The sequence below is a fragment of the Gallinula chloropus genome (genome assembly GCF_964237585.1).
Source record: "Gallinula chloropus genome assembly, chromosome: 17".
Taxonomy (NCBI): Eukaryota; Metazoa; Chordata; class Aves; order Gruiformes; family Rallidae; genus Gallinula; species Gallinula chloropus.
This window is the reverse complement of record NC_140102.1, coordinates 12832535-12845928: the sequence shown is the minus strand read 5'-3', so window position 1 is coordinate 12845928 and position 13394 is coordinate 12832535. Positions and strand designations below refer to the sequence as shown.

Below are 13394 nucleotides of genomic sequence, written 5' to 3'. Positions count from 1 at the left end.
TGCAGGAAGGGTTCTCTGGTAAGGCTTTATCTGTAGGGTTGGGGTTGTAAGATGAGGTCTAAAGAAGAACGTGTGATCTATTAGGAAACGGTTACATGGAGCTGATGTCCGATCCTACGGGCCTGGGAAACACAGAGCCAGGTGGGAGTTAAGAACTGAATCCAGACTGGACCTCATCCCTGATTTCTTTCCCCAAACTAATGAAAATGGAAGTAATATTGTCTCCTGGTAGCCCTTCAGGTGGAAGCCCCGTGGTGCAGAGACTGTACAGCACCTTGCGCGGCGCGGCTCCCCCTTCCTCCCCATCCCCTCTGCTATTGTAATACACCAACTATGGTAACTGAATATTCATCATTATCCTCCAACAGACTTTAAATAGCCCAGTGACAGCTTCCTTCCTTGTAAATTCCTTCCCAGACCAACTTTTATTTTTTCCCCCTTCTAATTTTACAATTTTAAATGCAAAAATAATGTAGCCCATTAACACTCCCATGTAAAACTAACTCACATTCTGGCCCGAGTACAGCAGTCTCTTCCTTGCTGTGTGGACAGTTTCCTACATTCCCTGTGTAAGTCCAGCTTTAATCCTTTTTTTTTTTTTTTTTTTTCCCCTTTTTTCCCTTCCTACTTTGCTACAAATTTTTTTTGGACAGCAGAATTTCTGGACACAACATTCAGCTTGTGCCAGCGATGAACAAAACATTTCATTCCATTAAACTGTGGCCCGGGATTACAACCAGCTATTTTGGGAATAGTGGCTTTTAGGCACTGAAAAAAAAACAACCCCAAACCAGGAAAAAAAAAAAGAATCTGATACATTTTTAATAGACTGAAGGACAAACTGAAACGGTGGCTGTGCACACTGAGCGGTGAGTGGGCTCAGGAAACAGTATAAATGTTTCAAGACTGATGCTTTGCAAGGTACCAAAGATATCTCTTTGGAGCTCAGCTCCTGTAAGGAAGAAAAAAGCTAGAAATACAGAGAGAATTGCCTTTGTGTGTAGAAAAAAAGCAAAGTGAGAGAAAGAATATTTTAGATATTTAGTTATAAAATACTTTCCTTTGTCTCCTTCCTCAAATAGTTGATTTTTTTTGGCAAAAACAGCACCTAACATGTTTTGACTGAAATGGAAATATTTCAGTCTGGAGAGAAGTCATTGCAATACCCCCTGGGAACTGCTGTTTGGAAACGTGGTGTCTCCAACGTCATCCCTCTCCAGCGTGACTCCTTGCTCCCACCGTGTCTCCCTCAGAACATCATGGTCCTCTCTTGCAGACACAGAGGCTGTTGAGTCCTGTGGGAAATGCAATCTGAAAGGAATTCAGTGCAACTCCAGGGACCAAATTCCAGTGCAGCTCCCAGGGAGGGTGTGGGATCATGGCACCACCTATGCTGGCACTTGGGGCAAAACCATCGCTGTTTCAGGCATACAGCTTCTTTATGGAAAGAAAATATTCTTTCAAGAAAAACAATCATGTTAAATTTTGCCCCTCTCAGCTCTCCACTGAGACCAAGTATCGATTTAGGTGAAAAGTATCTGTGGATGGCTGCTTGGTGTTTGTGTGGTGCTTCACACAGTGAGGGTCTGATGTTGATGGGGTCTCTGAGCTACTGTGAGAATTTATGGTACGAAACCCCCATGCAGATTTAACTCCAGCTCCCAAATCTAATTCTTCCCCCACTGAAGCAGGGAGACACTGTGAAGAGTCATCTCCAAATCCTCCAAAAAACCCCACAGAGAACACAATATGGTATCATGGTCCCTCCTGCTCTTCCACTGTGGCTCACAGGTACCACACTTAAAGAAAGCTCTGTCATTCCTTGGGGGATTGGGCAGTTGGACACTGTTGGTGGTGGAGCTCAGGAAGAAGGAACCAGACAATCTATGCAGCAACCTCCCATTAGGTTGGTGAGCTAAGGGCAAGGTCCATGTGTCACCCACCACCTTGCAGCTTGCTCCTTGGAAGGGAAATGTGGTGGGGATGCAGCTTTGGGGTGTCAGGCTGATATTATTTCCATAAGGATCCCTGAGTGAAGGTTGAATCTGACAGGAGCAGGTAGCTCAAAACCGTGACCTGGTCGGTTAGGGTTACCCCCTAGAACCTAGAAGGTTGACCTTCCTGAAAAGCCACCAAAACTGCCCTCCAGCAAGAGGTCCTGGGATGGAAATGTTTGTGCTGGGTGCCCATGGGCAGGGAGGTCCTCTGAAGCCCACCACACACCCTGGCATCCATTGTTGCGCTTGCTATGTGAGGGATAAGTTGCTGCTTCCTCCCAGTCTCTTTCTTTTGTTCCTTGTGCACAGCCTGGACTTCAGTTCTGGGAAAAAGCTGTCTGGTCAGCCAGCCCAAGCTGTGGAAAGCCATCCTCCTGCTCAGAGTCCAGGGCAAGAAACTCCACCTTTGGAACAGCTTGGCTTGGCTTGGCAAGCCAGCAGTGCCCGGGGTTTGGAAAGCTTTTGTGGCACAATGAGAGACACATTTATTTGGTTTTGAGCTCCTGGGTGAGTTTCTGCTCTGTTACAGCTCGGTTGCTGATGTTTCTGGCAGCCACCACAGCAGTGGTTTGGATGAAAGCTCCCTGCTGTGAGTAGGTTTATATAATTGGTATTGTCAAATTCTGTAAATAAGTTCTGAGTTGCCACAGCGATAGGCCCTCTCTGAGGGGTGTAACTGGAGGTTCGGGGCTCCTTCTCCACATGTAAGTGGCCAGGTGAGTCTGTTGATGGGATTTGTGCTTGCTCTAGCATAATGACTTTGAGTAGGTGAGCAGGACACCTTAAAGACAACTTGGTCCAATGTTTATAGACCCAAAGAAGAAAGCTTGGGTTGGAGACTGTGCTGCTTTGAGCCTGGTGGCACTTCATGAAGTGCTGCTGTGATATCTCATCTTTATGCATTTTAGGAAGTTCTTGGGTTTAGGGAGCACTCAGCTTTCTTGGAGACAACCCAGGAGGGACTCTTGTGCCTCAACTGAAGTCTCTGAGATGTCCTACTCTGCTTCAGCTCTCCCCCCTGCAGAACAGGAATAATATTGTCTAGCCACGTTGCTGATGTATTCGGAGAAAAGTCTCCAAAACACACTGTAGGGTCTTGTAGGAGAGGGGATTTCCAGACAGTGTTGGCAAAGCATTCCCACTTCAAACCAGAGCAAGGGAGCAAACCAGACTTTCCATCACTGCTCGCCCTCCCAGCCTGGCTCTGCTGAGGCGTGTGGTTCTGGCCTGCATCAGGTCTTGGTGATTGATTTATTTCTCTTTTCTGAATGCTCTGGAGTGGAGCTTGTTCTCTGGTCCAGGACAAAGAGGCTGGCAGACCCTGGGAAAAGGGAATGGGGACAACTACCATAAGGGGAAAAGTAGACCTAAATATTTAATCCATCTTGGTAGAAACGAGGTTTTTATTTATGTGCATGTGCACATCCACAATATAAATAGTATATAATTTATAAACACGCTCATAATATGTAAATAGAAATCTTGTGTGTTTTTCTGGAACTCCATACGTCTACTTGACGTATGGGTGTAAAATAGCAGTTGTGGTAGAAGAGGCACGAATCTAAAGGGGAAGATACTAAAAGGAAAGCAAAATAGAGTGCGCTGCACTGATAAAGGGTGACGGGAATGCAGTCTCCTGGGAGGGGTGTCTCTGCTTCCCTGGAAGTCTAAACAAATGCCATGACGCTAATGTGCAGCCTTCGTTTATTAATTCACTGATCTATTTATTAATTGATTGTTTTTCTGCCTTGTTTTTGTGTTTCTTTGCTTTTAGTAAAGAGTACCCGGTTGTTCCCAGGAGCACAGTGAGACAAAAAGTGTCCTCGAATCACAGCCCCTTCAGTGGCGAGACCAGGGTCCTTTCTGCCTCCTCCAACCTGGGCTCCCAGTACCAGTGTGAGAATGGGGTGTCGAGCACCTCCCAGGACCTGCTACCGCCTGCCAACCCCTACCCGATCTCCCAGGAGCACAGCCAGATCTACCACTGCACCAAGAGAAAAGGTCAGGCCTTGGCTGCTCCCCACTTGGGGCTTTCCCCTTCCTAATGCTGACTGCCAGCCATGTTTCCCAGTGTTTCCCCTTTCCTGCAGGCTGGACAGCCCCAGCATGCTTGAGGGTTGAGCAAGGGATGAGGGTTGTGTGCTGAAGGTGGTCTTAGCCTCAAAGCCCATCTCCACTGCTGGGCTGGGAGCGAGGGGCAGCAGTGCCTTTCACCCACGTTGAATCCACATTCAGCAAGATAGCTGGTGCTGGAGATAAAGATGAGTTATCTGCCTTCCCAGCCCCTCAGACAGGGTTAATCTCCAAGTGGAGATACCTTGACAGCTTGGGTTCTGCAGTTTTCAACTGCGAGTCTCTCAGTTGGGAGAGCGTCTGTGTGCAGAAAGCAATTCCACTTAAATGCTTGGTCTAATGAACGGGGCGTGGGATTGAACATCATGATATCCATGTTCCTTCCCCTCTGGTGCGACTGACCTGCTTTGACAGAGCTCAAGGGATCAAACTGTGAGGGCTTTACACTGACTGCTCAGCTCGTCCTGGCGTGAAGAGCCCCATGGTATCCATGGGATAATTGTTCCCGGGCAGCAGCGAGCAGTTTGCAGTCTCTCCCTTGCTCACCCAAAGCAATGGGAATGCTGAGGCGCTGAAACTCTTGCAGGACATAGATAGCAAAAGTCTCAGAAAACAGGGCATTTCCAGGGCTGAATGCAACCCCCTGGGTGAGCAGGAGATGGATACTGCCTGCCCTTACTCCCCTTTCTCAGGATTTGGTCCACATTCCATGGGAAAAGCTATCCGGAGTCAGCGTGCACCCTCCATGTGAATGCACCAAGAAGTTGTCCAGCCCCATAGCCTCTCCCCACAGTGGATCCCTTCCTGCAGTCCTATCAGTCAGCCACATGTCATTATTTTTAGTAACGTAACCCCTGGGGCGCTGGGATGTGCTGTGTAGACACACAGTCTAAGGTAGCGGATGCTGGGAAGTGCTGGCAGATGAGACAGGAGGGCAGAGGAAATCTCTCTCCCATCCTTGGTGAAACCCCTGAGTGTTGTAGCATCACGTGTGTTGTGTATCAGTATATATGTAAAACAAAAAAGACCCTTGAGAAATCTTAATATTTCCCTGAGGCTGAGCTAAGCAGTGGGAAGTGGAGGCGTCACTCTCTGACTCTTCCAGAGTGTTGGAAACGGTGATGCTAGCCTTGAGCTAGCTGTAAGGTAGGGAACAAGGATTTGCAGTGGCCTCCCAGAGTGTTCCCTACAGTCAGAGGTAGGGGTGCAACCCTTGTTACCCCCATGACAGCATGGGACTGTGGGTGTGAGGTGCTGGGATGCAACTGGGTTGTCGCAAAGCCCCGCTGCTGGCGATGGAAAGGCAGATGGCGTTTGCCTTTGGCATCCCTCAGCCTGTGATCTGTCCTGGGTGCTCCTTTGCCCTGGGAGCTGAGCTTTCACTGCTCCTCTTCCCCTTTGCAAAACCTAAGCAAAACAAGCCATCCCAAATGGCAACAAACCCTTTGGACAATCTCCGACTGCTGCGTGTCCCCGCACCGCAGGGCAATTCATCATTCGCCTCCGCATTGTAAGGCGATAAGGAATCAACAGAGGTTTCCTTCCAGTTTTGGGATTCCCGCTAAGTGGTGTCTCCATGGGTGGTTTCCCTCAATCCCCCAATTATCTCACTTCCTCTTATTGTCACAAAAGAGACGACTATCTGCCCCGTAATAAGCTCCATGGCCCCTTTTGGCCTGCGTGGCCCTTGCAGAAGTGCAGGAGACTGGCAGAGGAGTCCTTGTCTGTACGGCTGATGGCCCCTCATTATCTGTACGATGGCCTGAGTGGCACAAGCAGTTAAGGGCCTTTTATCAAAGCCGCCAAATGCTTTAATCAAAGAGAAGCAGTGTCCTGTCCGATACCACCGGCTTCTTCCGTGAAGCCTTATGTCTCAGTACCCCGGGTCTCGCCTTCCTCCCTGCCTTTTCCCCCCTCTCTATGCATCTAGTAAATCGAAAACAGCCACCGGGGCTTAAAGAAAAGAAACACAAAGTTAATGGGAAACAGAGAGCCAACGTAAGCTGCCAAGCAGCTCTCTGCAAAGTGAAATTAATTAAAAATAAAAAGAAGTCACCAGAGATGAGCAGTTCTGCTCAGATAAATCAGAATGGGATCCAAGGTTTCATCTCAAACTCGGACCGAGCGTGCACTCTTTTCTAGCATGGAGAAAGGATCTTTATTAAACCTGGGAAAACAACCTTACTGGTGATTCTCCTCTTTTTCTTCCTTTTCCAGTCTCCCCTTTCTAAGGGTGATATTCAGCTTTCCCTCACAGCTCTCCCACTTTCTTACTTTTCTGCATAATTTGTAAGAAGCCCCACCATCTAAAAAAGTGTGAAGGCAAGAGTGTGTTTATTCCTAATACCTCCTGTTCATTTTCTGGACTGGAAGTTTTATTGACTTCATTGGATCATCAACATTGATGACTTGATCAGTTTAGGATTTATCTCAAGCGGGTAATTCCCTTCTTGCAAGGCTGTGGTTGTGGAAAAGTGCTTGCAGGGGCAACTCAACTGGGTTTGAGACCAGCTGTTGTCTGTATCTTCCCTAAAAAATAACACCACCATTTTCCAAGAGAGCCTCTCTGATAAAGCTCCTTCTAGCTTTGACATCTCATGATGCTTCTCTGTATCCTTTTTAATCAGGAGGTCAAGCCTTGGTTCAGGCTCAGTTAAGAATAGGTCTGTATTTGAGCAACTCAGAGGCACCTTATTCACCTTCTGCTTCCTTGGTGACCCAAGACAAAGGTTTAGCTCTGTGGTTGACAGTGTTGTTCTTAGCTGTCAAGTCAAGATGGATTTGCTCTGGAGATCTGATATGGAGTTACATTAAGGAAGAGCAGCAGGGCTGTGAGGGGATGTTATCTCTGAAGGCTCCTCTGTTTCAGGGAGCTGATTCTCCTCTGGGTGAGGAAGGAAGGACCTGTCCCAGAGCCCTGAACCAGGCAGTTCCTGGTGCACAGGTGGGAGTCCAGGCTTGCAGCACTGGGAGTGACCCCAGCATGGTGCAGTGGGGTTGCTGCTCCAGGTACCTTCTGAACACTGGGGAATGGCAGTCCTTGAGGTGAGAAGTGTCCCACATTGTATCCCAGCTCCACCCTGAGATTGCTTATGGCATTTCACACAGTCACTGGTCTTGAGAGGATGCATTAATTCCAATCGTGTATCTTACCAAGGAGTGACCTCAGTTCTTGATGTGGATTTTTAAGCCGCAATAAAGACCGGTTGGAGCTTTGCCTTTTTTCTGGTTGTTCTCCACCTCTCCCTCTCTCATTGTTGTGTTCGGGGAAGCCCAGAAGGACTTACCAGCAGCCAGCTTGCTTTCTGTCTTTCATTTTAGCCCCACGTCCCAATTAGGGTATTGAGGCTCATTTTCCCTTGTGTTATCCTCTCCCTCAGACTTCCTGTGAACTAAAAAGCCATCTCTCCAAACCTCTGCTCCCTCCCAGCCTTACACAATCTCAACCACTTGGCAGATTTCTGGGATGCTTGTGATGCTGAACAGGAGGTGACTGGAACAGCCTCTCCCTGGGGAGGTTATAAAAGTTGTCATGTTGGCACTCTGAGGGAGAAGAGGGATGTGGCAGAATCCACTGGCTTCAGCCAGTGAGGACTGTATCCTTCAGCCCTCTAGCTTGGATGTGACCCTGCTCGTGGGGAAGAATATATCTTTCATCTCCTTCCTCCTCTGCTGAGGAGGTAGAGAAACAGCAATGCTTTTCTGCCTTCTCAAGGACAAGCACAGTTGGGCTGGATAGACCTCTTCATTGGCTGAACTGATTTCTTCCTCATCCCACCCAACTTTCCTTTTACTCGAAGAACCTGTAGGATGAAAGTCAGGTTTGGGATGTCATCTTGGAGGACATGCAGCTTGCCCTGCTGATGTTAGATGCAATGAGTTCATCAAGGCAGTGTGGGTAGATGCAGTGGAACCCAGAGCAAGGTGGGACACTGAGGGTGAAGAAGAGCCTGCCTGTGTGGTGGGGGGGCTGGTGTGCACCCAGCTTTTGCCATGCAGCCACATTGCTTGTGTCACTGTAATTTCAGGGACTACATGTAAGCATCCCCCTCTCCCATCAGGAGGAGCCTCCTGTGCTGCTGCAGCCAGTGCTGGCAACTCCCTGCCTCTGGAAGAGCTTCCAGCTTTCACTGGTGGATTATCTTTGCCCCACAAGCCTTTCAGCCGTCTTCCCCTGCAATGCAGCATGGCTGAGTTGCAAACCGTGTGATTGCTGAAATACCCAGTGTGTCTCTGGTTTCACAAACCAGGATGCACATCTGCCCTTCAGGGATGTTCCTTTGGTTGGAATCTGCCTTTTCCTTTTCTTCCTTGTCAGCCCTTGCCAGCCTCACACACTGTGATTGGCCATTTGGGCTCAAGCTAGATTCATGCTAGAATCCAGACTGGATAAAACAACAGCGTTAGCGATAATCACCCATTGTGTTTCCCTCACAAAGTTGGGATGAACCTACTGTAATGCCCCGGAAGTGTGGGTGAGCTTTAAAAGCTAAAACAATGGAGTCCTGTTCTCCATTGTCTTCTGTTCCCGGGGAGCTGATTGTCATGAATTAGAAAGGAGCTCTCCTGATTTACACCAGGGGAAGAGGTGGGCCCAGTGATTTTACATGTTTGTGTTTCATTCTGGATGGTCCTGGTCTTGGAATTGTGGAAATTCCATTTAAAAAGCCATTTGTGTGGTATTTACAGCCCAGCTGGAAGTAGTAAATACTGGAAACCTTGGAACTACTTACGCTCTCGCTCAAGCTCCATCATTAGATAGATCATGAAATTCCTTGTGAGGGAGCCAGTTTCCACCCCATTCTGCAGGCTCAGTTTTCCTTGTATCCACTTCGGAGCAGCTTCTCCCAAGTGCTGGCAGCTTCCCCAGCTTTGAAGAACCTTTTGCTTTTTGAGGTTTGCCCAGTATCGAGGGGCTGGTCACAGGAGCCAATCACCACACTCTGCTTCCAAAAATAGCAACAAATGTGGAGGACGGTTAGCATCTCCCAAGGGTGCCCGGCACCTCCTTGGACTCAGTGGCAACAGGAAAAGGACAATGAAGTGCTATCAGGGAACCAACATTAAAAATCAAACCCAGGTATCTCCTGTGTTCTGCTTACACTGATGCTGAGGAGGTGAGAGGACCTCCAGGGAGAGGATTATGGCCTTGAGGTGTAGCATCCAGTCTCCAGAGCAGGTGGGGTTGACTTCAAACTGCTGCTTCCAGCATTGCATGAGAACGCTGTTTGACTTGTCCTCCTTTTGCCATTCTCTTACTTGAAGATGTCCCCTTCCCACCTGCACATCTGCTCTGCTCACCACGGTGATGCACTTTGCCTGCTCACACTGGCACCTGTCTCCTCTGTGAGGAGTGGTGGGACAATGTCAAGTCTGATCAGAGAGTTGGGACCAGAGTAACTTCACCAGCTGAGGATCTCTGATCTGCATCATCCCATCTGATGATGACAATGGGTGGTTCTCTTTCCTCTTTGGCACTTTCAGGTTACATAGATGGGAAAATCATCGGGCTGAGAGGCCTGAGGGTAGGCAGAAGCTGTTAGGATAGGCTGTAACCCTTCATCAGCGGCCACCTCATCTTTGGAGATGAGTAAGGTGTCCTTACACTGCTTAAAACACAGAGTGATGGTACCCTTTCTACACACAACATCAGTGAGCCTGGCTCTAGAAAGGCCAACTGAGCGATAGCAAGAGTTTACAGAAGAGGAGAGGGTACCCACAGGGTTCCTACTGAACTTCTGGTGGGTTTTGGTTTTGTCTCTTCACCTGTGCTGAGTTCTGGGAGATGCATAACTGGGGCTCTGCTCAGCTGGGCTCTGGCAGGCAGAGAAATGTCCAGGCTAGATGGAAAAGTCAGCATCCTCGGGTTGTGAGCCAGGCACACTTTTACGCAACAGAAAACCAGAGTTGGACTATTTTGTGTTGTATATTTAAAAAAAATAGAAAAAAATTAAATAAAATAAACAGTCAAACCCCAGCCAGTGGTTTCTGATGCCAGCAGAGTAACGCGGTTTAATGCTGAAAACTTTATTAGCAGAACAATGCTTCGTTTTACAAGCCATTGTTTTTCCACCCTAGTGTTCTTATTACTCAGCGGTCGGTTAGGGATCCAAAACTTCTGAGCTGTCTGTAAAAGCTTGAGCTCAGGCTGCTCTTCCCAGCCTACCTCCTGAGATAGACCCATGAGGAGGGAGCTTAAACCCCCGCTTCCAGCTTTTATCCTTTGGGGGATGACATCCCCTCTGCTGCTCCTCTATAAACCAAACCTCATCGGGACTGGGGAGACTGATGTGCTTTGCATCTGCCCACTTCCAATTTCAGCTGTTTTAAAGGTGTGATTGCACAGCTCACTTGTCCCATCCTGCTGCAAGAGGAGGCAGAGGAGGGAGATAACTCGACTATCAGGGCTGGCACTAAGGAGCCAGGGTTTGCTGTTAGGAAGAAAGCATGAAATGGGACTGTGGATCTCCAGCTGAATTTACGGCTGGCTGCTGCTATGAAGGCTGAGGACACCAAGGGGAAAGTCCCTGTGGTGTGCACCTCAGCATCTGATGATGTCTGGAGTTGTTGGTCCCAGGAGACCAGCATCAGCAGTTGTTCCAGCTGGACCTGGTCAGCACCTGAGTGGGAGTGATGGGTTATTTTACAAGCAGGGTGGGTTCTCCTTCCAGGAGAAAGCACAAGGCTCTTTGTAGTAATAAGGGTATGCTGGGTTGCTTACAAGAGACAAAAGGTGCCTGCACTGCCCATCTGCACCTCCTGAAGGTAAAGCATGAGCACTCGTGTTGGAGCAGCCCAGAAGCAAGGATATCTGTGTTTTGGCAAGTCCTTCTTAGGGGGAAGGTTCTTTTAGTCCTCTTTTTGTGGAACTGTGGCTTGTGGTGTGTGGTGTTTTGTTTTAGGTTTTTTTTTTTTATTTTGGGGATTTTTTTACCCCTTTGTATTTTTTGGGGTGAACAAAAACTGCAGCTCAAAATATATTGGTTGGGAAAGCTTTCAAAAGGGCTGTTTCTTGCAGTAATCTTTCAAATGGTGGCCCTGTTGAAGAGATGCAGCCGTGGGGGCTTTAAGAGAAGTGAGGCATTTTTCTGCCCGTGCCAGGTATTGTGTTCTTGAAGCAGCAGCAGCAGCAAAGTTAATCTGGGTCAGAACAAGCTCCCCTTCCCTTGCCTCACTGTCCTTAAAATCTCTTGGTGAAGTGCTTGTCCCTGGGAACTTCGCCATCCATTCCAGCAGAGCTGGATTTCATTTGATGACCCTGCGGATGAATAAATAAGTGCATATTCATTTATTCATTTTGCTTCACCCTAGAGATTTCACCTAAATTGTTTATCTCTTCCCTCTGTTGGCCTGGGATGCTGCAGGAAACAAAGGGCTCTGCACGCTGCCCCTCGTTGTTCCTAACTGTGAAATTCACTTTTGTTGTGGCACTTGGCTCCAGCACTCAGCCCTGTGTCGATTTATGTGCCCAATCCCTTGGCACAGCTAAAGGCTGGAGCTGTAAAACTCCAAATCTGATTGTTTCAACTGTGCCATTGCTGGCGCTCTCCTGTGGGGATTTTTATTGTGATCTCCATTTTTGTCTCATTTATTGTGAAAACATGTAATTGTAAAGGCTTTTAGTTAACAGCATCAGCTCAGAGCCTCTCAGTTGGGAGTGGGGAACCTCTGCTAGGTGCCCTGTGTCCGCAGGCAGACGTTACTCTTCTGGAAGAAGAGAGGAGACAAGGAGCTTGGTGCTGTGGGGGTGTGCATGGGGTATCACCGAGCAAGCTAGACCTCAGGATCCCTCCAACATCACATATCTTGCTTTTCCTCAGAGACCTCCTAGTTAATCCCTTCCCCAGTGCAGCAGACAGGCCCAAGTGCAAGGCTTGGCTTCAGCAGGATTGATTGGGATCGATTCCAGGGGCAGGATCTGAGTTTATACTGATAGAGCTGAGAGAAGTGTCTGTATTGCCTCTGTGCAGGCTGTGTCCTTGGTAAAACGAGGATCATGGGGGAGGTGTGTGTTCAGCTGAGGGCACAGTATTGTTGTTCACTACCAGTTTTCTCTCCCAACAGATGAGGAATGTTCCACCACCGAGCATCCCTACAAGAAGCCCTACATGGAAACTTCTCCGGCAGAAGAGGATCCTTTCTACAGGTCCAGTTACCCCCAGCAGCAGGGACTGAACACTTCATACAGGACTGAATCAGCCCAGCGCCAAGCATGTATGTATGCCAGCTCTGCTCCCCCCACGGACCCCGTGCCCAGCCTAGAAGACATCAGCTGCAACACGTGGCCGAGCGTGCCGTCCTACAGCAGTTGCACAGTGTCTGCCATGCAGCCGATGGACAGGTTACCCTACCAGCATTTCTCTGCCCACTTCACCTCGGGGCCGCTGATGCCCCGGCTCAGCAGCGTGGCCAACCATACCTCTCCCCAACTAGGAGATACCCATAGCATGTTTCAGCACCAAACTTCGGTTTCCCACCAACCCATCGTCCGGCAGTGTGGACCTCAAACCGGCATCCAGTCCCCCCCCAGCAGCTTACAGCCCGCAGAGTTCCTGTATCCCCACGGCGTGCCTCGAACCCTTTCGCCCCACCAGTACCACTCGGTCCATGGTGTGGGTATGGTGCCAGAGTGGAGTGAGAACAGCTAACGAGGCGGTCAGGAAAGCACAATTAGCCATGGTGGGGGTGGGGAGGGAAACAATGGGAAGAGGGGAAAAAAAAAAATACCCTGTCGATAATAAAAGTGAGAGTGTTTTGCAAGACTCCTTTAAGTGAATGTTCACCGGTAGCACTCAGGAGGGACAGACACTGATGGAAACACGGAGGAAACAGTCATCGGCCTCGTGGTGACTTGCTCCCCCCTCCCCAACTTTTGTTTCAAAAGAAAAATCAACAGATGGGCACACTTCCCCCCTGCCACCGTCCCCCCCCCTCCCAGGTTGTGTTGCTGCCACCGCCAGCCCTGAGCCCTCATCCCCCCCTCCTCTGCCCTCCTGCTCTTTTTATCCTCCAAGAGACACCAAACTCCTGCTGCCTTTCTCAACACAGTCAGAGTGCTTGAACGAAAACAACTAGGATGTTACTTTTTTTTTTGTGGTGTTGATGTTGACAATGTTATATAATAAATAATAATATATATATATTTTCTTTCCATTCTCTCGGAAAAAAAGACAGCGGCCCTTTCTACTGAGGGTAGAGTTTGGAGTGGTGCTTCTTTTTCTATTTTATTTTTTCTTTAATTTCATTGTTACTTTTCAACAGAAAGAGGTTTGATGAACCCACAGATCAGAAAAGCAGGTACCTACCTCTCCCAGGCATTGTGCC

At 48.6% G+C, this 13394-nt stretch overlaps 1 protein-coding gene across 1 annotated transcript in view; it reads left to right on the top strand.

The window, feature by feature from the left end:
- Positions 1 to 12718, top strand: part of TBX5 (T-box transcription factor 5) — a gene marked incomplete at its 3' end in the record, with an annotated part of 39665 nt that extends 26947 nt beyond the window's left edge. The window contains exons 8-9 of the mRNA XM_084271943.1: positions 3772 to 3998; positions 12135 to 12718. Coding sequence (XP_084128069.1) covers positions 3772 to 3998; positions 12135 to 12718 — 811 coding nt within the window. The remainder of the gene's footprint in view (positions 1 to 3771; positions 3999 to 12134) is intronic.
- Positions 12719 to 13394: the final 676 nt, after the last annotated feature.